Source organism: Aulostomus chinensis, chromosome 6 (genome assembly GCF_037954235.1).
Source record: "Aulostomus chinensis isolate RoL2024-O1b breed Wild chromosome 6, RoL_Achi_v1.0, whole genome shotgun sequence".
Classification (NCBI taxonomy): Eukaryota; Metazoa; Chordata; class Actinopteri; order Syngnathiformes; family Aulostomidae; genus Aulostomus; species Aulostomus chinensis.
The window spans coordinates 22,274,908-22,298,040 of NC_141325.1; the positions used below are offsets into that span (position 1 = coordinate 22,274,908).

The following is a 23,133-nucleotide window of genomic DNA, read 5'->3' on the forward strand; positions in this document are numbered from 1 at the left end:
CTCAAAGGTCAGGGTCATTCAGTGCTTTAAACTACAGGTTATTGATGCCAATTCACATGTCACACATTTACATTATCCTTTAAACCACAAGTTAACTTTAACTGAAGGCTTCAGAGACAATGTGACCTTTTTGTTCCTTATGCTAGAATCTAAATCAGAGATCTCAGCATTCAACCCAGCTTATTCTTATGCCACACTAAAATAAGCTAACTTGCTGCCTGATATTTACTGTTCAAACACTAGAATAAGAGTAATCTCTTCAAATCATTGTCGACAAAAATAAATACCTATTTCCCAAAATGACAAAACATTTCCTTGAAAATCTTTAAAAGAATTAGTTTGAGTCCATTCACTTGTTTTTTGTATCTCATTAAAGTACGATGCTAAACTTTTTGTCTTGAGCATGTTCAACTCTGCCTGTATGTTTTACTTGATGAAGACTTGACAAAAGTTAAACAAAAGATGTCTCATATAAATTAAAAAAAAAAAAGATTTGGTAGCTTCAATCTAGCACATATGTACTCTCCACTTTTCCCTTCATCCACAAACTTGTATTTCAGTTCAAGGTTATTATGAACCACAACAGTATCATCTGTCAATTGATGAGTTTACAAATCCTGATGATCAACCTCCTATCCTCTCAAAATGTAGGAGCCCTGCAAATGAAGTCAACATACAAGGAAACATACAAAATTTTTGACACAGCACTTTTAAATCTAGTACAGTGTGTACACACACACACACACACACACACACACACACACACACACACACACACACACACACACACACACACACACTGAGTGGGAGGTAAGATCTCTCTCTCTCTCTCCTGTACATGTTAGCAGGTATATACAGATCACACGGCTGGAGCGACAAGCCTGGTTAGTCCATATACACAGTATGGGTTGCTCCCTCTCAAGAGTTCTACAGAGAGAGGTTTCAAATTCCCTTCAAAATCGTTCAAGACATCACTACAGAATCAATGTTAGCAAGTTTGCTAGAAACTTGTAAGAACTCTAAATGCATATTGACTGACTTCCAGGTTTCATAACACAGCATCATCAATTCATGCATAGAAGGAACTAGACTGAGAGCACAATGGCTACATAGCATACTGATACAGAGCACGGTGCTGCGTGGATGTGTGGTCATAAAATATTAAAATGATTATTATATTCTTTAAAAAACACTGAATGAATAAAATCAAAGTTTGTGGTGAAAACTCAGTAAACCAGGTGGTCCAGTATTTACTGACCAGAATTTAAGTGGGAAAATACTCAACAGAAAAGTGTCCATGTACTTGTCTCTGCTCTATGAACAGAAAATTGTGTGTGTGTGTGTATTTGTGTGTGTGCACACGCGCTACAAGACAAGGCATCTTCTAGAATGATTGATCTTTGTAACTGTGTTGACAAAAACATGAAAGAGTGAAATTAAAAGAACAGAGGTTGTCTGTCAAGCAGGAGGTGTTGGAGTCAGCCCATTGAAGTCCTGTCAATGTCCAAGGCGTTTTGCCTGTGTGTGTGTGTGTGTGTGTGTGTGTGTGTGTCTGTGTGTGTGTGTGTGTGTGTGTGTGTGCGTGTGTGTGTGTGTGTGCGTGTTTCTGTGTGTGTCTTTTACACTCCATCCTGTTCATTAAAAGGCTTGGACTGAGTGTGGTAGTGTATGTAGAAAGTGGATGTGTTCCCACACACGCAAGCGATGCATTCGCCACGTCGGACATCTGAATCTCTACATTTACTTGTGGAGCCTTTGAAGGTAGAGGGTGGAATCATCAAACAGTGGGTTCTTTACCTCCATTTCCCCTGTCTGCATACAGAGAGGGAACAGAGAGTTAAATGATGTGAACATATAAACAACTCACGATAGCATCGTCCATCCATCCATCCATTGTCTTCCGCTTATTCCTACACATTAAGGGTCGCGGGGGTGCTGGAGCCTATCCCAGCGTCAACGGGCGAGAGGTGGGGTTCACCCTGGACAGGTCGCCAGTCCATCGCAGGGCCAACACACAGAGACAAACAACCATTCACACTCATATTCACACCTACGGTCAATTTAGAGTATCAATCAGCCTAGTCCCCAATAGCATGTCTTTGGATGGTGGGAAGAAGCTGGAGTACCCAGAGAGAACCCACACAGGCACGGGGAGAACATGCAAACTCCACACAGAAAGATCCTGTGCCCGAGATGATTGGATACTCTAAATTGAAAATGGGTATCAAAAAGTACATACTGTACAGTATACAGTATTTAAAAACTGGGAATTCATGGATTAGAGTGAGGACTGTGAAGTCAGCAATCATGTTCTGAGGTTTAACAGGAAATGCAGCATTTACTCACCGGTGCCAATCCAGGACACTCGTACACTGTGAACTCTCCGTCCTCGTTCTCCTCATCTGTTGATGCCCCTGAATCAGGAACTTTTGACTTGTCTAGTTTTCTGCAGAGGTTAAATACTCCATTATAAAATATTCAACAAGAGTAACACAAATGAAACAAGACAGAGGGCAAGGAGATTCAAAGGCCAGAGGCCAGTCTGGACATGGGCGGTGACTCACTTCTCCAAGGAGAGCATCTGCTGCTTCTGGTGCTGATAGTGGAACATCTGGGCGCTGTGAGCCAGCCTCTTGTCCCCTGGCTAGAACACACCAAAGGGTAGATAAAGTCAAAGGTATAAAGCCACAGCCGCTCACACCATTCCCCTGACATTCATTGATCAGCACATGTTTATACTGCACATGTTCAGAGTTCTGAAACTAGAGACAGGTGAGCTTTTATACCCTAGATTACATAAAATATATCAGGCAATTCTTGTATTAAAAAGAGCCAGAATAAAACATCTTTGCATTTTCATTTGATCCACTGTGGCTTTACCAACATGCTGTATTATTGTGCGTGTGATAAAAACCTACATTAACATTGAAATACTTTAAACTTATCCACACTTCATTACAAATTTTAGTACACGTCTCCCCTTGACAGTGCTCTACTCACCAAACTGTCAAATGTTGGGGCTTTCACCAGCCCATATGCTGGGTAGTCCACCTTCTGTGATAGACGCACACTCTTCTGCAACCTGCAACAACAACATGATGAATCATTGTTCACATTTTCCCAGCAATATAATAACTGAACCCCTTTTGGGGGACATGTTTCACTTGATTGTCTTTACAGACAGTAGTAGATATAAAAGGAAATCAGGGAGAGCAAGATGTATCAGCCACAGATGTAACACGTTCAGAGCAGTTTACTCATCAGTTATTAACGACTGCTCTATAATGCACCTCTGTGGATGTGGGTTGGCTTGTTTTTTTTGTTGTAAACTAGCAAAGTAGCTGAAATATATAAATAATATAAATAGCTGAAAAATAGCCTACTGCAATATTCAAAGCACCGTGTGCCAGTTCACCGTAAAAAAAAAATCACACTGTCGACATTTCAATATCAGTCAACATAATTGCAATTAGATCATTTTTCAAAATACACAATATAAAAAAAAATCTTGATATCAATCACAATATCACAGTTAGACAGACGGTTTTCAATATTCAGCATTATACTGCCCAGCCCTAATTACCAGACGAGAAAAGAAAAGGACTTCTATGCGCGCAACAGGAATCCTTCCGAGACTGAGTTTAAGCAGACAAGATGTTCACAATAATCATCTTTGATGTCACATGTTATGATCATGTTTTGCATGTTTGTGTTGCAGTGCAATCCTGTGTGTGTACAAAGAAGAATGTGTTGGTCCATTGAACTGCCTGAATAATTCACACTTTATAGCAGGAAAAATTGTGCAGCATTGACCAACAAAAATAGTTCTAGAGTCAATGACTCTGCTTCAAGATAGGAACTGGCCAACAGTGCATCTGACCACACCTCATTTTAAGACCAACAGATGGGCTCAAATGCATGTACTATGGGTGGGTGAAATAGTAACCACCCCATCGGTCAGACATGATCAAAGACATTTACTGAAGTTTGCACCTAAATATTTCAGCCTTTGCTCCTTCATCCGACATCACCTTCAGTTACAAGACATTATAATTTTAGATTTTTTTGACTGATGAAGCTCTGGAACTTATTTCTTAGCACTTAATGGGTCTAAAATAACATTTCTAATAGCGTCTCTGACATCAAATGTTGGCAGGGAGAGATGGTTGGTTAGAGACAGGAGAACATGGCTTACCTGACCCAACAGGCTCCTGTTACGATCAAAGCCAGCGAACCTGCCACAATGAAGACGCTGCTCATGACTGAGAAGAAATACATGCAAAGAGTCAGGAAAAGAGATGACTGAGAAGACCTGAAAGACTTGGAGGAGGACATGATCCCTGTCGGAGAGTGCAAGGCATCTGAACATCAGTGACTCTTGAACCCAACATTTGAGATGTTTATCATAAGCATTGAAAACATCATTGACGCACTAATGAAGTGTGGCATAACCAACTGGCAGCAGTAGATTCTCACTGTGTTACACAAGGCGTATGAAATTTGAGGTTAGTCCCAAGATATGAAGCATGCACTGCTAGCATTTCATAAGACAAAGAGGGTAATTTTACTAACTGATCAACATATTCTCTGTTCTGAAGTTCTGTGAATGTCTCTTATGTAATGCTCAATCCGTCCTTGGGTCAAATTTTACCCCATTTCAAATTTTTATATCAAATATATTTTTCTTTCATCAAGTAGCCAAAAACAAACAAGAATACATTCTTCACAAATAAATTGAACAACCACTCATTTCATAGAATGATGGCTGTTATACACAAATATATAGCACCTTCCTTTCTCAATTGAGATGTAGGAGAAGTGTCTGATGGATAATCAGGCCCTGATGAGACTCCTACAGAAATCACTGTGCCATGAATAAGTATATACTAGGTAATCCAGGGAAATACAGCATCAAAACCTGAATAGTGTGCAATGGCAGAAGGAGTTTGCTGATGGACTGGATAACTACACATATACAATTTTGAGGAGAGTCTGTCATCAACACTCAGGAATCAAACTATTTCAAGCCCCGGCTAATGCAAGACTGGAAAAATTCCTTCATGATGAAAGGGTGGCAGTACTCAAGGGGGGACACTTAGGGGGTCAAAAAAAAGAAAGGAGCTCAAGACGAAAACCAACTGATTAAAGAGCAAGGTAGAAAAACAGTTTAAACCCAGATGAGTTGGAGGGACTCTCCTTCGTGAATGGCTGAAAAGACAGGCAAAAGATCATCTTTATCAACAAATTCAGGACCTCCACAAAGCAGCTATCCCACGGGAGGGTTATGCCCTAACATACACCTGACCTAAGATGGATGTGGTTTGAAAGCATGATTCACCCATGGAAGGTCAGTTCAATCCAAACTATGATTTTCATGGAACACCTTGGGAGGGTGATGTTCACAGAGCACTGACACAACTTTATTATACATTATTTCAATAGTGTTTGCCTATAAAACACGTAGTGGGACTATGATCAATATGGCTGCTTGCCGACTATTAAAAGCTAGCATGCACACAAAGATTCTATTTATTGTAGTTGAGGAATTGTATTTACTCCTGCAACAGCTTCTATACTTTTGGCCAAGAGTTCTTTTGAGGACCAAGCCTGTTTATCTAGAGTGTCCAATCAGCCTAGTCCCCATTTGCATGTCTTTGGACTGTGGGAGGAAGCCGGAGTACCCAGAGAGAACCCACACAGGCACAGGGAGAACATGGAGACTCACACAGAAAGATCCTGTGCCCGAGCCGGGACTCAAACCCAGAACCTTCTTGCTGTGAGGCGACAGTGCTAACCACTGCACCACTGTGCTGCCCCAAGCCTGTTTAAAAGAAGCTACAGCTGTGCAACATCAGAAACATGGTGGCTGCTACAGGATAAAGAACTTACTGATGAAAATGCGGTCGTTGCTAGGGTAGGGGACAATGATGGGATCGCTGAGCAGAGCAGGTGTGTGGATTGTGGCAGTGGTAGGTGGAGTTGTACTCATTCGCGTCATGCTCTGGTTGGTGGGTGGCTCCCTGGTAGATGGTCTGAGGGTGGCACTGGGATCACTGAGCTGCTTGGATTTAGGTGCGGATACATCCTGAGAGGGTGAAGCTGACATAAGAAGTAGAGGGTCACTATGTCAACCGTGATGTAATAAGTACAAAGATGGCTATCACAGTGGCCGATCCTGTACCTGGCTGCCTGGACTCAGTTCTCTGTTCACTGATGATGGCAGAAAGGAAGTCTATCTCCTCGTCTAGCTCTGGGTAGCTGCTCATCTTCCCTGAACAAACAACAACAAAAAAGCAACAAGGCTTAACTCCAAATCAACTCCTGTCCCACACACACACACACACACACACACACACACACACACACACACACACACACACACACACACACACACACACACACACACACACACACACACACACACACACACACACACACACACACACACACACATCACTGCCCTCCAGTGGTTAAAAAAATATCTGCTGCCTTAATGGTTTTAAAAAAAACCAAACCAAAATGTTAACAATGCAGACAATGCAGATGTTTGATTCTTCCAAACACAGCCTGACTGAAACTGGAATGTTGGGGCAGATGTTTATATTTGTGTAGAGGTATTAGCCAACATTCAGGTGCAGAGGTAAAAATAAATATGGTGTAAAATGTTTGACCTCCTTGAAAAATAGAGTAGGAGAATGTGGTGTATTCAACTACGATTTGGTTTGAGTGGGTGTGGGGCCATGGGCGTCAGTTGTAAGTAGATGATTCGGTCCTAAGGATTCCCAGCATGCAGTTGGGCAGTCAGCCACTCTCTTGTTAAGGTGTACACAGGTCAATCCTGCTTTGCAGTGATTCCAGCGTCTGTACAGGAAAGGTTTTTAAGCTGTCTCATCTACAAAATGTCTGGAGAGCTCACACTTTGGGGATACAGGCTTCATGCAAAGGTACTACATAAAAAACAAAAACAAACCCATGTCCCCTGTCTAGCATCTGACTTGGGCAATTCTAGGATCAGACCTTAAGCAGGCCCCAGCCCTTGATCAATTATCACTTCCAGATGGTGCCTTGGAAGTATTTGGTATGCTAAATCACTTATGTCATTAAGACATTTTTCTACAGATGATATTCTTACTTGCACCAATACTTTTGATAAATTAATAATAAATAACAAAACATCATGTTTAGTTTTGGTATGAAGTCTGTCTGTCTGTGCTAAGACTTGAGAGAGTCCCAGTTTGAACTCTTCAGTCAGCACTGTCACGTTTATGTCCGCAGAAAAGCTGGAGAACATTTTAATGCCAGATGCATTGCACCCACATTGAAACACAGTGGAGATTCCATCATGGCATGGGGTTCCATTTGTTGAAACAGTGTGGGAAAATTAGTGAAAATCAATGGTAACACAAACAAGAATGTCTACCACCTTAGTCGGTCATGGAATGCATTCAGGACTGAATCTGATTAATCGTGGGTTCCTTTACCAATAAGAAAATGACACCAAGCATACTTCAAACTTGTGCAGAACCTGTTTGACCATGAAAAAGTAATCTGGAACACTGGAACTGGTGGACTGGCCAAGTCAAAAAGAACCATCCATCCATCCATTTTCTTCCACTTACTCCTATTAAGGGCCACGGGGGGGGGGGGGGGGGCGCAGCCTCGCCCAGCGGCTTTGGGGTGAGAGGCCGGGTACACCCTGGACAGGTCGCCAGTCCATCGCAGGGCCAACATAAATGACAGACAACCATTCACACTCACAGTCATACCCATTTTCCATTTAGAGTATCAATCATCTCAGGCATGGGATCTTTCTGTGTGGAGTCTGCATGTTCTCTCTGTGTCTGCGTGGGTTCTCTCTGGTACTCCGGCTTCCTCCCACTGTCCAAAGACATGCAATTGGGGACTAGGCTGATTGAATACTCTAAATTGACCGTAGGTATGATTTTGAGTGTGAATGGTTGTCTGTCTATGTGTGCTGGCCCTGCAATGGACTGGCGACCTGTCCAGGGTGAACCCCGCCTCTCGCCTGTAGCTGCTGGGATAGGCTCCAGCCCCGCCGCAACCCTCAATAGGAATAAGCAGAAGAAAATGGATGGATGGATGGTATTCAATCAGCCTAGTCCCCATTTGCATGTCTTTGGACGGTGGGAGGAAGCTGGAGTACCTGGAGAGAACCCACACAGGCACAGGGAGAACATGCAAACTCTACACAGAAAGATCCAGTGCCCGAGCTGGGACTCAAACCCGAAACCTTCTTGCTGTGAGGTGACAGTGCTAACCACTGCACCACAGTGCCACCCTCTTATGCAGCATTTATCACCTACCTTTCACGGGCTGAGCAGGGTGAACAGGATGGCTCCTCTTGACCACACATCGGCCGTGGGAGTTCTCCACTAAGGGTAGCAGGCAGGGGCCACAGTGTGAGCTTCCTGGCCGGCAGAACCGGCGTCCTGCCCGGGCACAGTCTAGACTCCGAGGGCACAAATGAGATCCTGCAGGGAAAAAAAAAACATGATCACAAAAACCTGAATTAAACTGACTTTGAGATTCAATTTCTAAAATCAAACATAATAAAGCCAGAACACTCAATGAAATCTGAATTTGACACAGATTGATGGAAATTGGCTGCAGCAGTGTTTAACATTACTCATATCTCCCCTGTGCTGGCTCCTCTGCTTTGGCTCCCTGTCAAATTCAGAATAGAATTCAAAATTCTTCTAACATCCAAACACCCTCACTATGTTTAAGAATGGGGTATCTCCCATGATAGACTGAGCTTCTCTCTCCTCCTCTCTATCCTCCTGTACTCATTCATTCATGCGTGTCACTAACTTGACATCTTCTTTAATTCTTAAAGTAATTGTGCTTTCTTACTTCCCAGGACCCTGACTAATGCTGCTGCTGGAGAAGGCTAAGACCTGAAGAGGCTCAATCAGCCACCTTTAGCTTTAATATTAGTATTAGTACGAGTAGTATTCATTTTAGTTTTCTTAACACTGTACTGACATTAACATCAGTATGGTGTTTGTATTGTATTTGCTAATACATAATTGCTCATGTGATGCTGAGTTTGATTGCTTAAGTAGTGGGTAGTTGATATGAGCAGCTACTTTACGGTTATTGCTCCTGTTGTTTGTTGTGTATCTTAACTCTACCTGTTCCCTTCCCTTCGTTTTCTCTTTTTCTCAGGTGTGTTGTCTGTCTGTCTGTCATTCTCTACCCCTTCTTTCTCTCTTTCTTTGTCTCTGTCCCTCTCTTTTCTTTTCTCTCTTTGTCTGTGCCCCCTTTTTCATGCTCTCTTTTCCCCCGACCGGTCAAAGCAGATAGCCATTCCCACTGAGGCAGGGACAACTCGACGTTCCTGTCTATTAAACGGAAACTTTTCTCACTGTTGCAAGATGCGCTTGACATGTCATAAAGACAAATTTGGCAACTTAACTAAGCATTCCATTTTGGATGAGCTGCCGTTCATGTTGCACCAGTCACTGAATAATAACAAAAATTTAATTCATGATTTTTTTTTTAAAAAAAGGTTACAAAAGATGCTATGTAAATAAAATTAATTTTATTAATCATTACACATGATGGTAAGGAATATATTAACTTTAGTTGGCAAAACATCATACATTTCTCCTCCTATGAGATAATTTTAATACCTTGACATCTATAATTACCTGTAGCTGCATACTAGTTTAAGTTTTAAAAGGTGAGGGGAAGTCAAGGACCTGGGTCTATCTAGTCCCATCACTGGCAAATCATAGCATTTCTGTGTGAGCTCTTGCTCAAGAGTAACTCTTATATTTGTTGATTCAAAATGACTGCATCAGTTCAATGGTAGAACAGAGAGAGCTCTGCATCGTGCTCAGCCCAAGGACACGCTACAAAGGCCAGGGGGAAAATAATTAGGCCAAGCTATCAATATTAACCCCTTTAACTTCCTCATCACAATTACTCCCATCTCGGCTATAGAAATCTAGACACTGGTTGCTATGACAACTGCCATGGCAACTGAGGTATGACATCAAGAGGGTTGAATCACCGCACAAAAGTATTACTCAACTTGGGAGGCTTTGTCTAAGCTCAGCCTGCTGCATCAAGATGAAGGACACAAACACATGCGAAGCACGATTACTGTTTCCCTGTAGATGTCACACTCCTGTATCACTCTAAACATCTAGCATTTTAGCGGCTGATTAGGCTCAACACACACACACACACACACACACACACACACACACACACACACACACACACACACACACACACACACACACACACACAAACAAACACACACCATCTTTCTTTCCTTCCTCTCCCTGTTCAGACTCCATTCCATACTCCCCCTTTCCTTATTTCACTTCCGTTAATCAAACATAATTTTGCTGAGGGAGGGGGAATCATGAGGCTGGCTGTGGAGACACTGACAGCCTGGAGGTCAGAGGTCAGCTGGAAGGTTCAATCTTCATGCCTCTGTCTCCCGTCACTAAGATACATGTAGCAGGATGCTAGAACTGCCGCCGTTCCGCAGAGGGTGACGTGCTGACATGTGGGACGATGGCTTGTCACAGCCAGATGACACATGTAATCACCAGTTAATATACATCAACTGGCTGTCAGAGGTCATTCAGCACAACAGGTGTCATTTGTGACACGCAGGACTTGTTCTAAATAATTTCTGATTTTATGTAGAAAAACAAGTGAATTTGGGGGAAAAAAGATTGCTAAATTATTAACTACAAGTTGCTCCTCATTTTTCTCTTTTTCCACTTTTTGACTTCCTCAATATATGTCCTGTATAATTGTACTATGAGAATTCCCAGCTAGTTTGAAAGCGGCATGACAAGCTAGTAAGAATTTTGTATCAACTCAATAAAGATTATCTAGATTTTAAGCCTGACACATTATATTTTAATGGAACTCTAAAGTCCTTTTTAAACAAAAAAAAAAATCCCACAAATTAGTCTTACAGATGTGGAGCAACACAAGCTTTGTGTCACTGCTTGTTCCTGACATCTTTTGTGTATATCTGTGTCGTGTTTGTTCCAAATGTAAATGTGTAACACTAATAAACTCAACTAATAAACACACAATTCTCAGGTGATTAAACACTTTAAAAATGGACTTAACATGTCAGCCCCTGAATTTCACACAATTCACCTTTAACAGTAATAAATCAAATCATAGCTGCAGGGATGCTGGCTCTCATTCTATAGTCACAAACCTATATGGTGGCCATAAAATGTTTCATCCATCATGTGGATGTGCCCATCCACGTGCCCTTTGGCAAGGCAGTAAACAGCGGTGCACTGGTGTTCAAAGATGAGAGTCTGTCAATCTTCTGGGGTAAATGGAGATTTTTAAAAAAGCATGTGAAAGCATCATGATGTGTTTTATTGACACCAGAGGAAGAATTTTTATCTGAATGAAATTTCCATTTACAGCAGGGATGCAGAAGCAGAGAAAGTTTGCTGAGAAAAAAATTGAATTCCAATGTGTGTGTGTGTGTGTGTGTGTGTGTGTGTGTGTGTGTGCTTGTATGCAGCATGCTGTTTAAATCATTGTGTGACCTTCTATGTGTGATATTATGTGTGATTGTGTTTTGGGGGCGGGGGGTGGGGGGCTGGTGCGGAGTTGTCTCGGTACATTATTAAGGAGGCAGAGCTGGAGGTAGCTGTTGGCGTTTGGGAGTCAAGGAACTGAATGATAGATAACGGAATGTTTGTGTTTGTTCCAGCAGCTGGCGCACAGTGATGGCTGTCCTTGACTGCACTGTTTCTGGCAGTAGGAGTGTGTTCAGGTCAGGAGGACCGAGGCAAGGGGGTCATTTGCCGATGTTTTTAATGGAACTTTTATTTTTGCCATGTGTTTTGGATGGGATGTCAGGACATTTTCAGTCACTCCTTATCATTTATTTTTATTTCAACCTAAACCAGGATCCTTCCCTAAAGCCAAGCGTGGAGTGCACAATTTCAAGTGTTGTTTAACTCCAAATCACACCAGCAGATCATCCTGCCGGAGGTGAGTGCTCACACACCTGTGGACCGCTCTCCCTGCTGACTACTGTCAATAAAGCTTAGTTTTAAAGCTTTGATGAATGTTTTGCAGCTGGAAGAAGAATATGAAGAACAGATTAAGTTGAAAGAGAAGTTGCTCAAGAGAAGGTTGTTGCAGCAGCATGTCTCTTATGTGTTTTGACTGGAGGAGGAGGACACAGGTGTTCAAGCTGTTGCCACAGCAACCAAACCTGCATCCTATGACATGGCATGTTGCACCATTAGGCATAATGATAAAATGCCAAGAAGTTGGGCAATTAGCTCAGTAGAGACTGAGGGCCTTCTGTCGCTAGCACATCTCCTTGTACAGCAGTATTTGTAATACCAGTGACGTTCCGAGAGCTTTCAGGCTTGAAACTTGGCGCTTGTGTTCTCTGAAGCGTTTCCTTCCTGCAGCTGGCATGTCTTTTGAATTTCAATCTTTCCTTCCATGGAAATTCTGTATAACAGCAACAGAACACTGCACCTCCAAAGCTCTCAAAGTCTCCTGGCTATCTGAAGAATGCCTGTTTTTTCCAACCAGAAGAGACCTGAACTCTAATATCCCCGGTCATGTTTTCTACCTCCAGGGAGGGTTTAGAATGGAAAAACTAGGAAGTACTTCACATCGGAAGCATGTGTGTTATTTCTGGAGCTCTACGTCTAAGAGGAATCATCACAGTTATGAAGCTGCATGTCTACGATTTTGTCAACAAGTCAAGTCAATTTTATTTGTATGGCACCAAATCCCAACAAAAGTTATCACATAACACTTGATAAGTATCAAATCTAGCACCCCACTCCTTCAATGAATTTACACCCAACAATTCTCCATCAGCAAGCACATCCTGCAACAGCGGTGACAATAACCTTCCTTTTAACAGGTAGGAACGTCGAGCCGATCCAGGCTCAATGGGGACAGCCTTCTGCTTTGACCGGTTGGGGGGAAAGAGAGCAGGAGGGCGGGGCAGAGACAAAGACAGGTAATGGAGGAAAACAGATATACAGAAGGAAAGAAAAGAACAGAGAGAAAGAGAGAGAGAAAGGGAAGAGACTGATGGACAGACAGGGACGTGAGCAGGTGGTGCTATGGGTGGCTGCTTTAGCCCCTTCAGGTCTGTAGTCTTCTCTAACAGCACCCGAGATCGGGGATGTTGGGAGCCCGAAGGCTCTAGAGAAGAAGAGGAGTTATGACGACGAGTTTATGTATAACACATACAGGAGGACAGGGAGGAGAGAGAGGAGGAGAGAGAAGCTCAGTGCACCATGGGAGATCCCCCGGCAGTCTAAGCCTATAGCAGCATATCTAAGGGCTGGCCCAAGCAGCCCTATTATAAGCCTGATCAAAAAGGAAGGTCTTAAGTCTGCTCTTAAAGGTCGAGAGGGTGTCTGCATCCCGGACCAAAACTGGGAGACGGTTCCACAGGAGGGGAGCTTGATAGTTGAAGGCTCTGGCTCCAATCCTACTTTTAGAAACTCTAGGAACCACAAGTAACCCTGCATCCTGGGAGCGAAGGGATCTAGCTGGATACTAGGGGACTATAAGCTCTGTCAAATATGAAGGGGCCTGATTGTTGAGGACTTTGTATGTTAGAAGGAGAATTTTAAATTCTATTCTGAGTTTGACAGGGAGCCAATGCAGAGAAGCCAGTACAGGAGAGACATTGTCTCTTCTACCAGTTGTAGTCAACACGCCGGCAGCAGCATTTTGGACCAGCTGGAGAGTCTTTAGGGACTTATTGGTGCAGCCTGATAGGAGGGAATTGCAGTAATCCAGCCTGGTAGTGGTAAAACGTAAGGTTAAATACAGTAAGATTGTAATACATGTCGGCGCTAATGACACCCGGCTTCGCCAGTCAGAATTAACTAAAGTTAACATGGCTTCGGTGTGCAACTACACAAAAACAATGTCGGACTCCGTAATTTTCTCTGGCCCGCTGCCCAATTTAGCGAGTGACGACATGTTTAGCCGCATGCGTTCATTCCATCGCTGGATGTCTAGGTGGTGCTTAGATAACAACGTGGCTTACATAGACAATTGGAGCTCCTTCTGGGGAAAGCCTGGTCTGATTCGGAGAGATGGCGTCCATCCTACTTTGGATGGTGCATCTCTCTTATCTAGGAACATAGGCCAATTTATTAGCAATACTAATCCCTGACAAGCAACCAGAGTTGAGACCAGCAGGCAGAGCTGCAGTTTAACACGCCCCTCTGCTGGTTCCTTCGTGTTGTCACCCACCCAGCCTATAGAAACTGTGTCTGCCCTGAGGCTTTATAAGCCTGCACCCAAATCTGGAGGAGTAACTTATAGCAACTTAGTTAAAATTAAAACCACTGCTCCAGCAAACCAACCCAGTAAAACTATTAAATGTGGTTTGCTTAATATTCGATCTCTTGCATCCAAGTCTCTCCTAGTGAACGATTTAATTACTAATTATCAGATTGGTGTATTAGCACTCACTGAAACCTGGGTGCAGCAAGATGAGTATGTTAGTTTAAATGAATCTTCCCCTCCTGGTTACATTAACTACCATGTACCTCGCACCACTGGCAGAGGAGGAGGAGTAGCTGCAATCTATCAGTCAAATTTGGTGCTTAACCCTCGACCTAACAGTTCATTTAACTCATTTGAGAGCCTTATTGTCAGCTTTTCCCACCCAGACTGGAAAGCAGAGAAACCACTCTTACTTGCTGTGGTGTACCGTCCTCCTGCACCTTATTCTGAGTTCTTAGAAGAATTCCCTGACTTTCTGTCTAACTTGGCATTGAACTCAGACAAAGTCATTATAGTGGGTGACTTTAACATCCATGTGGATGTCAATGATGATTCTCTGGCCACTGCGTTTAAGTCGCTTCTTGATTCTGTTGGCTTCTGTCAGAGGGTAAACAAACCCACTCACACTTTTAATCACATCCTTGATTTAGTACTCACTTATGGAATAGAAGCTGACCGCATCATAGTTCTTCCTCAGAACCCCGTCTTGTCTGATCACTCCTTAATTACATTTGAATTTACTTTAACAAATTATATTCTACCTGGGAAAAAGTCCCGCTTCAGTAGATGTCTATCTGACACTGCTGTTTCTAGATTTAAGGAGCTTATTCCAGCAGAGCTTGCTGCCACATCTTGTAATAATATATTGGGCAGTTATGCTGATTTCACCCCCTCGCAGGTAGACTATCTTGTGGACAGCACTGCAGCAACACTCCTTGGGACACTTGATGCCGTAGCTCCCCTGAAGAAGAAGGTTATCAACCAGAAAAGAATAGTTCCTTGGTACAGCCCAGAGCTGCGTGCCTTAAAACAGAAGACCAGACAACTGGAAAGGAAGACACATTCCAGCCAGCACGAGGAAGTCCACCAAGCCTGGAAGGAGAGTTTATTAATATATAAAAAAGAACTCCGTAATACCAGAAGCGCTTACTACTTGTCCCTGATAGAAAAGAATAAGAACAACCCCAGGTTCCTCTTCAGCACCGTGGGCAGGCTCACCAAGAACCATAGTGCTGTTGAGCCATGCATCCCCCCAACTCTCAGCAGTAACGACTTCCTTTCTTTCTTTACTGAAAAGATTGTGAATATTAGAACGAAGATTGCCAGTAATGGAGGACAGACTACAGTCCCCATAGAAGCACCTCCCAGACTTGGTGCATACTTGGACAGCTTCTCCCCCATCGACCTGTCAGAATTAACTTCTGCAGTCGGTTCCTCCAAGTCAGCCACTTGTCTGCTGGATCCCATCCCAACAAGCCTCCTTAAGGATGCCTTCCCTCTAGTCAACACTTCTATATTAAATCAAATTAATCTTTCCTTAGTCACAGGTTATGTGCCACAGGCCTTTAAGGTGGCTGTCATCAACCCTTTACTTAAAAAACCTTCTCTTGACCCAGATGTGTTAGCCAACTATAGGCCAATATCCAACCTCCCCTACATCTCCAAGATCCTTGAGAAGGTTGCCCTGGAGCAGCTACATGAACATTTGCACAGCAACGAGCTCTTTGAAGCCTTCCAGTCTGGATTCAGGGAACACCATAGCACTGAAACAGCACTGGTCAGAGTCTCTAATGATCTTCTTATAGCTTCAGACAGAGGTCTTGTCTCTGTGCTTGTCCTTTTGGACCTCAGTGCTGCATTTGACACCATCGACCACAGCATCCTGCTACAGAGACTAGACCATGACATTGGGATTAAAGGAACTGCCCTAAAATGGTTTAAGTCCTACTTATCTGACAGGTTTCAGTTTGTTAATGTTAATAATGACCATTCGGAGTATAGCAGAGTTACATATGGTGTACCACAGGGTTCAGTTTTAGGACCGATTCTCTTCACTCTTTACATGCTCCCATTAGGTGACATAATCCGGAAGCACTCGATCAACTTCCACTGTTATGCAGATGACACACAACTTTACTTGTCGATGGAGCCAGACGACACAAGCCAGCTTACTCATCTGCAAGACTGCCTGAAAGACATTAAATCCTGGATGTCTTCTAACTTCTTAATGCTCAATTCAGATAAAACTGAGGTAATCATTTTTGGACCTAAACACCACAGGGACACACTCTTGAATCGGATCTCTACTCTAGATGGCATCACCCTAACTTCGAGTACAACTGCAAGGAACCTTGGGGTCATTTTTGACCAGGACCTTTCCTTCAGCTCCCACATAAAGCATGTGACTAGGACCGCCTTCTTCCATCTGCGAAGTATCGCTAAGATTAGGAATATCCTTTCCCAGAGTGATGCTGAAAAACTGGTGCATGCATTTATCACTTCTCGGCTGGACTACTGCAACTCTCTCTTGTCAGGATGTCCTAAATACTCTCTAAAGAGTCTCCAGCTGGTCCAGAACGCTGCAGCGAGGGTTTTGACGGGAGTTAAGAAGAGAGAACACATCTCTCCCACTTTAGCTTCTCTCCACTGGCTTCCTGTAGGATCTAGAATCGACTTCAAAATCCTTCTGCTGACTTATAAGGCTCTCAATGATAAAGCTCCATCCTATTTGAAAGAGCTCATTAGTCCCTACTGTCCGACCAGAGCACTCCGCTCCCAGAATGCAGGTCTTTTAGTGATTCCCAGTATCAATAAAAACAGACTGGGAGGTAGAGCCTTTAGTTACCGGGCTCCTTTACTGTGGAACCAGCTCTCTCCATGGGTCAGAGAGGCAGACACTTTAACTACGTTTAAGTCCAGGCTTAAGACCTTCCTCTATGACAGAGCCTTCAGTTAGGACTGGTTCAGGTAGCTCTGAACCATTGATAGCTATGCTGCTACAGGCTTAGACTGCTGGGGGACACATCAGGTTACATGGAGCCCTTCCCTCCTCTCCTCTCCTCTCCTCCTCTCCTCCCTGCACATTTTTGGAACTGTCATTACCATTACTTGTTGCACTTTGTAGTTTGGCCTTGGTGTCTCGCAGTCTCTCTGTGTTTCCACAGATCCACCAGAGCCCCAACCGCCGCCTGCATCGCCCCCCCCCCCCCCCCCCCCCCTTATTCCCTACTGTTACACCGGCCTGCGCTCCCCTTCCATGAACCAGTCTGCCATCCAGTCCCCCATCAAGCTGGCTTGGTCTCCCTACCTCCCCTACCAGAAGCTTCCTTCCTCAGCTGTTATTAACATTTCCGTGTTTCCCACATTTTGGTATTGTAAACGGTTTTCTTGTCTGTAACAACATCTACTGCACGTCTGTCCGTCCTGGGTGAGGGATCCCTCCTCTGTTGCTCACCCTGAGGTTTCTCAGATTTTTCCCTGTTAAAGGTTTTCTATGGAGTTTTTCCTCAGTCGATGTGAGGGTCTAAGGGCAGAGAATGTTGTTATGATGCCATGTGAAGCCCTTTGAGACAAACTGTTTGTGAAAACGGGCTATACGAATAAAATTGCCTTGCCTTGCCTTGCCTAGTGACAAAGGCATGGACTAGTTTTTCTGCATCTTTTTGAGGCAGGATGTGCCTGATCTTAGCGATGTTACCTAAATGAAAGAAAGCAGTCCTCGAGATTTGCTTAATGTGGGAGTTTAAGGACAGATCCTGATCAAACAGAACTCCTAGGTTCCTTACAGTAGTGCTGGGGGCCAGGGTAATTCTATCCAGAGTACCTTTTTCATCAGATAGGGGGGTCCAAAGGTGTTTTGGTCCCAGCACAATAACTTCAGTTTTGTCAGAGTTTAATAAAAGAAAATTATGGGTCATCCATGTTTTTATCTCCTTTAGACAGGCCCAGTTTAGTCAGCTGATTTGTTTCATGTGGATGCATTGATAAGTAGAGCTGTGTTTCGTTTACACAACAGTGAAAATTAATTGAGTATTTCCTCATAATGTGACCTAGAGGAAGCAGGTATAGGCAGGGGTTAATCTGAGCCAGATCCTGCCAGAACAAGACCAGCACCTCTGAATTTTGGCCTATCAGTGTTCTGGTACTTATTTGGACAGATCCGGTACCTCCTGTATTAAAAAAAAAAAAATAAAAATATATATATATATATATATATATATATATATATATATATATATATAAAAACGTACGTGAGGTTGTGGCTGGCCAAAGGACACAGAACTGCCACAGACACACGCAGTAAAACCCGAAAAAAGAGGAGGAGGAGAATCCAGACATGCTCGTGATGTGGGGTGTCCTGGACAAATAAATGGTGAGCATACTGTCTATTAATAGGCCGCCGTGCCAATCTTGAAATACCGTAATAATAATGGAAGATTTGTGTGATTTATTGTGAGCTCTTTTTTTGTTTGTTTTACAAGTTAGACCTGCTGAGAAATTAATTGCTGACTGTAGACTGTAAGTCCCACCTGTGGTGATGTGGGTATTTGCCTGTGCTGCGCAGAGTAGCCTAAAAATTGTAAATTATTGTAAATTATTGTCATAACATTTATACCATGGATATACTTGAAATCGAGGCTCGTAAGTCTCACAGCATGGCAAGTGGGCATTTGTATGTTGTTTTCAGCATGTTTTCTGTATACGTTTCAGGACCTGTGCCCATCTCTCATCATTCACACCTTATGATTGACAAATTAAGTACTGGATGTAGGGTGAAGAGGACAGGTCCAAGCACAGACCCTTGTGGAACACCATAACTGACTGTAGTGGTTTCTGAGGAGTTATCATTAGTGAGTATGAACTGAGATTGACCTAGTAAACATGACTTAAACCAATTTAGTGCAGTTCCTTTCATGCCAATGACATGGTCCAGTCTCTGTAGAAGGATATGGTGGTCAATGGTATCAAAAGCTGCAGTAAGATCTAATAGGACCAGCATAGAGACCAGTCCCTCATCTGATGCTAGTAGGAGGTCATTGGTAACTTTGACTAGTACTGTTTCTGTGCTATGATGAACCAAAACAGTGGTTGTGTATATGAATATATTTTTCCGTTTCTTTACACTGGTGTTCATGCTTGCCTGAGTGTGTGTGTGTGTGTGTGTGTGTGTGTGTGTGTGTGTGTGTGTGTGTGTGTGTGTGTGTGTGTGTGTTTGTGTGAGCAGCCAAGCAGACTTGGAGACAGGGCCAACAGCTCCTACAGCTCTTTTGGATGAGAGCAGAGCTTTTGCCAAAATGTCAACTGGCTTGCTAGGAAAATACTGGATATAATCACAGCATCTGAGGATGCCGTATCAAGTTTCATTGTTGTCTGTGTCTTTGACTGTCTAGCTGCCTGCAGTTAGGACAGAGGACACACCAACACTTTAGCCAACACTTAGCATTTATATTTATGTTCTTGACTCGAGATCCCAGACTGGCATCTGTGTTTACAGTGAACAGGATCTCCACACATATTATACACGTGCAAGTCCACAAAACAACATTTGACACGTTTGCATTGTTGTGAAAAGCTCATCTTGGCAGCATATGTAGGTGTAATTATGTGTGAGAGCAGTATGGCAGCTATATTGCAGTGCTCCTGCCTGGCTGGCAGTGACGCAGCTGCTTTTCTGGACAGAGATGGATAGCGATGCAGCAGCGGGGGTTTAAGGATAAAGTAAGCTGAGCCTCGACCCTCTGCACCACCGCAAACACACTACGGCCTCCTTCACACCAAGGTTCCACTGAGCCCACAGCCATTTAGAGGATGGGCTCAGACCTCTTGAGAAAAGCAGACAGCATCTGTCATTTGTTTTACACAGCTTCTCCTGAGTCATGACACTCCCCTGACAAAGGTAGAATGCCGGAGCAACGCAGGCTTGCGGGAGGTCACAGGGAAGGTGCCATTCTTTTCCAGCCCGAAGATTTGAGCTGATATCTGTCATCAGGAAGATTTTCCTAACCAACTTTTAGTTGCCTGTAATTTACCAGACCAGGGCCAAATCACAACATGCTCAACACAGCAATCATCCATTTGGAAGTAAAACCGAGTGCAAGGACCTGCTGGAAGGACATTGTACTTATCACTCTTCTAGCCAAAGTTCAGAGTCAAAAACTAGTAAAAACTCTTTAGGCTACTCTTCAATAACACAGAAAACACTGATGGGTTCACCTGCACATCGTTGAAGTGTGATAGGATGTTTGAAACTCTCCTGGCTCAGGATTCAGGGATGATCATGACCCTGGTGTTCCAGTTACAACTAAGGTTTGGATTAAAAAAAAAAAAAGAAAAAGAAAAAGCCCAACATCAGAGGTAAAGACATGGCTGCTGGCACTGGTGTGAGTCTCCGTTTGTCAGCCACACATTTCAGAAAGCTAGTGGGTAAATATTTTGGATACTCAGCAGACTCATAGTCATGACATTAGAGAGTGAGAAGGCTTGAGAACCAAACACAAGAGCTGAATAAGTAGAACCTAAAATAACTCGGAACTAATGAGGGAAGGAGCAGGAAGGAAGAGAAGCTCATCGCCAATTAATTTGAAAGCCTGATTCTCAGTTAGTCTCATCCAGCCTGGAAAAGTTTACAGCCGCTTTTATTTATTATTGTATATTGCCCTCCTGGTCCTTTCTCTGAATTCTTATCTGAATTCTCAGAGTTTATATCCAGTTCAGTTGTAAAACAGTAAAACAGTTAAAGTCATTATTGTAGGTGACTTCAATATTCATGTGGATGTTGATAAAGACAGTTTGGGTGCTGCATTTATATTTCCTCAAGACTCAATTGGTTTCCATCAATCTATACATGAACCCACTCACTGTCACAACCACACCTTTGACCTTGTCCTGACATCTAGTTGTATTACCATAGAACTCTCTTTTATCTGACCTTCAATTAATCACTTTCGAATTTGTACTAATCGACTAGACTCCACGAAGGAAAACTGTAGTTTCCAGATGTTTGTCTGATCAGGCCGTACTGTAGCTAGAATTAAGGAAGCAATTCCATGGGTGCTAAATTCCATGTTATGTCCCATTATAACAGAGGTTACTGTTGTCAGCCCTAGTCCCTCCCAAATTGATCATTTTATCGATAGTGCAGCAGGCACCTTATAAACAACTTTGGACTCTATTGCCCCACTAAAAAAGAAAACTATGAATCCAAGGAAACAAGTACCTTGGTACAATTCTGAAAGCAGACAGCTGAAACAAAAAACTCAGAAACTGGAGATAATATGGCACTCCTCCAAACTGGAGGAGTAACGTATCATCTGGCAAGACAGCCTTAAAAGCTATAAGAGAGCCCTTTGTAAAACTAGAGCAGCCTACTACTCAGCACTAATCGAGGAACACAAGAACAACCCCAGGTTCCTCTTCAATACTGCTAAACAGCTCTGTGACCTTCTCCACAGCAACACCTTATTAGAGGATTTCCAGTCAGGTTGTCAGGATTCATCATAGCACAGAAACAGTACTAGTCAAAGTTACCAATGACCTCCTACTAGCATCAGATGAGGGACTGGTCTCTATGCTGGTCCTATTAGATCTTAGTGCAGCTTTTGATACCATTGACCACCATATCCTTCTACAGAGACTGGAACATGTCATCGGCATTAAAGGAACTGCACTAAACTGGTTTAGGTCATATTTACTAGGTCGATCTCAGTTCTTACTAACTAAAGATAATCCCTCTGAAACCATCGCAGTCAGTTACGGTGTTCCACAAGGGTCTGTGCTAGGACCTGTCCTCTTCACCCTATACCTGCTTCCTCTAGGTCACATTATATAAGGAAACACTCAATTAATTTTGTCTGCTATGCAGACAATACAAAGCTGTACTTATCAATGAAATGAAACAAATCAGCTGACTAAACTGGAGGCCTGTCTAAAGGAAATAAAAACATGGATGACCCATAATTTCCTTTTATTAAACTCTGACAAAACTGAAGTTATTGTCCTGGGCACAAAACACCTTTGGACCACCTTATCTGATGAGATAGGTACCCTGGATAGCATTACCCTGGCCCCCAGCACTACTGTAAGGAACCTAGGAGTTCTCTTTGATCAGGATCTGTCCTTCAGCTTCCACATTAAGCAAATCTCTAGGACTGCTTTCTTTCAATTTAGGTAACATTGCTAAGATCAGGCACATCCTGTCTCAAAAAGATGCAGAAAAACTAGTCTGTGCTTTCGTCACTACCAGGCTGGATTACTGCAGTTCCCTCCCAGTTGTTCCCAAACTTATAAAATTTGGCTTCAAAGAAAAATTGACTGAAACCAAAAAGAGAGCAGCTGTTTGACTGTATCAGCATTTCAGGCTACAAAAGTAGAAGTAAGTAATGTGAGATCTTATTCTTTTTAACCTGATGTTAGCTAATGTCCCATCTCTTCAAGTCAAAAGTGTCAAGTGTTTACTGTTTGCATTACAGACCACCTTAAGTTTGAATCATGCTGACATTTATGTTTTAAATTAATCCAGCTTCTCAAATAACGGACAACTTGACTAAAATACAGTATGATTCAGTTGGCATGTCAGTTCTGTCTAGCTGCTAGGTCTACATTAGAATTTATAGTTTGTAGCTGCTGGTTAGCTAGCTGCCAGTGTCTGCAGCCTCAGGGCTATGAAACATAAGGCTAATTTGTATTATCTTAGTTATTTATAATCAGTAGTTTTATGAGGAAAATTTGAGAGGAAAGTTAAGGGGTGTGCTGCATATTTAATAAAAAAAATCACTTTTTGAAGAAATTTTTTGTGACCTATTGAAACATTTGTTGGCATGCATGCAC

The 23,133-nt window shown here is 42.9% G+C and overlaps 1 protein-coding gene across 1 annotated transcript in view; it reads right to left on the minus strand.

The window, feature by feature from the left end:
• Positions 1-733: 733 nt before the first annotated feature.
• Positions 734-23,133, minus strand: part of npdc1b (neural proliferation, differentiation and control, 1b) — a 34,470-nt gene continuing 12,070 nt past the window's right edge. Inside the window, exons 2-9 of the mRNA XM_086207039.1 lie at positions 8,325-8,492; positions 6,182-6,271; positions 5,890-6,099; positions 4,196-4,262; positions 3,001-3,082; positions 2,565-2,644; positions 2,347-2,446; positions 734-1,812 (exon numbers count right to left, since the gene is read on the minus strand). Of these exons, the coding sequence (XP_086063165.1) occupies positions 1,741-1,812; positions 2,347-2,446; positions 2,565-2,644; positions 3,001-3,082; positions 4,196-4,262; positions 5,890-6,099; positions 6,182-6,271; positions 8,325-8,492 (869 nt within the window). The 3' untranslated portion in view covers positions 734-1,740. The remainder of the gene's footprint in view (positions 1,813-2,346; positions 2,447-2,564; positions 2,645-3,000; positions 3,083-4,195; positions 4,263-5,889; positions 6,100-6,181; positions 6,272-8,324; positions 8,493-23,133) is intronic.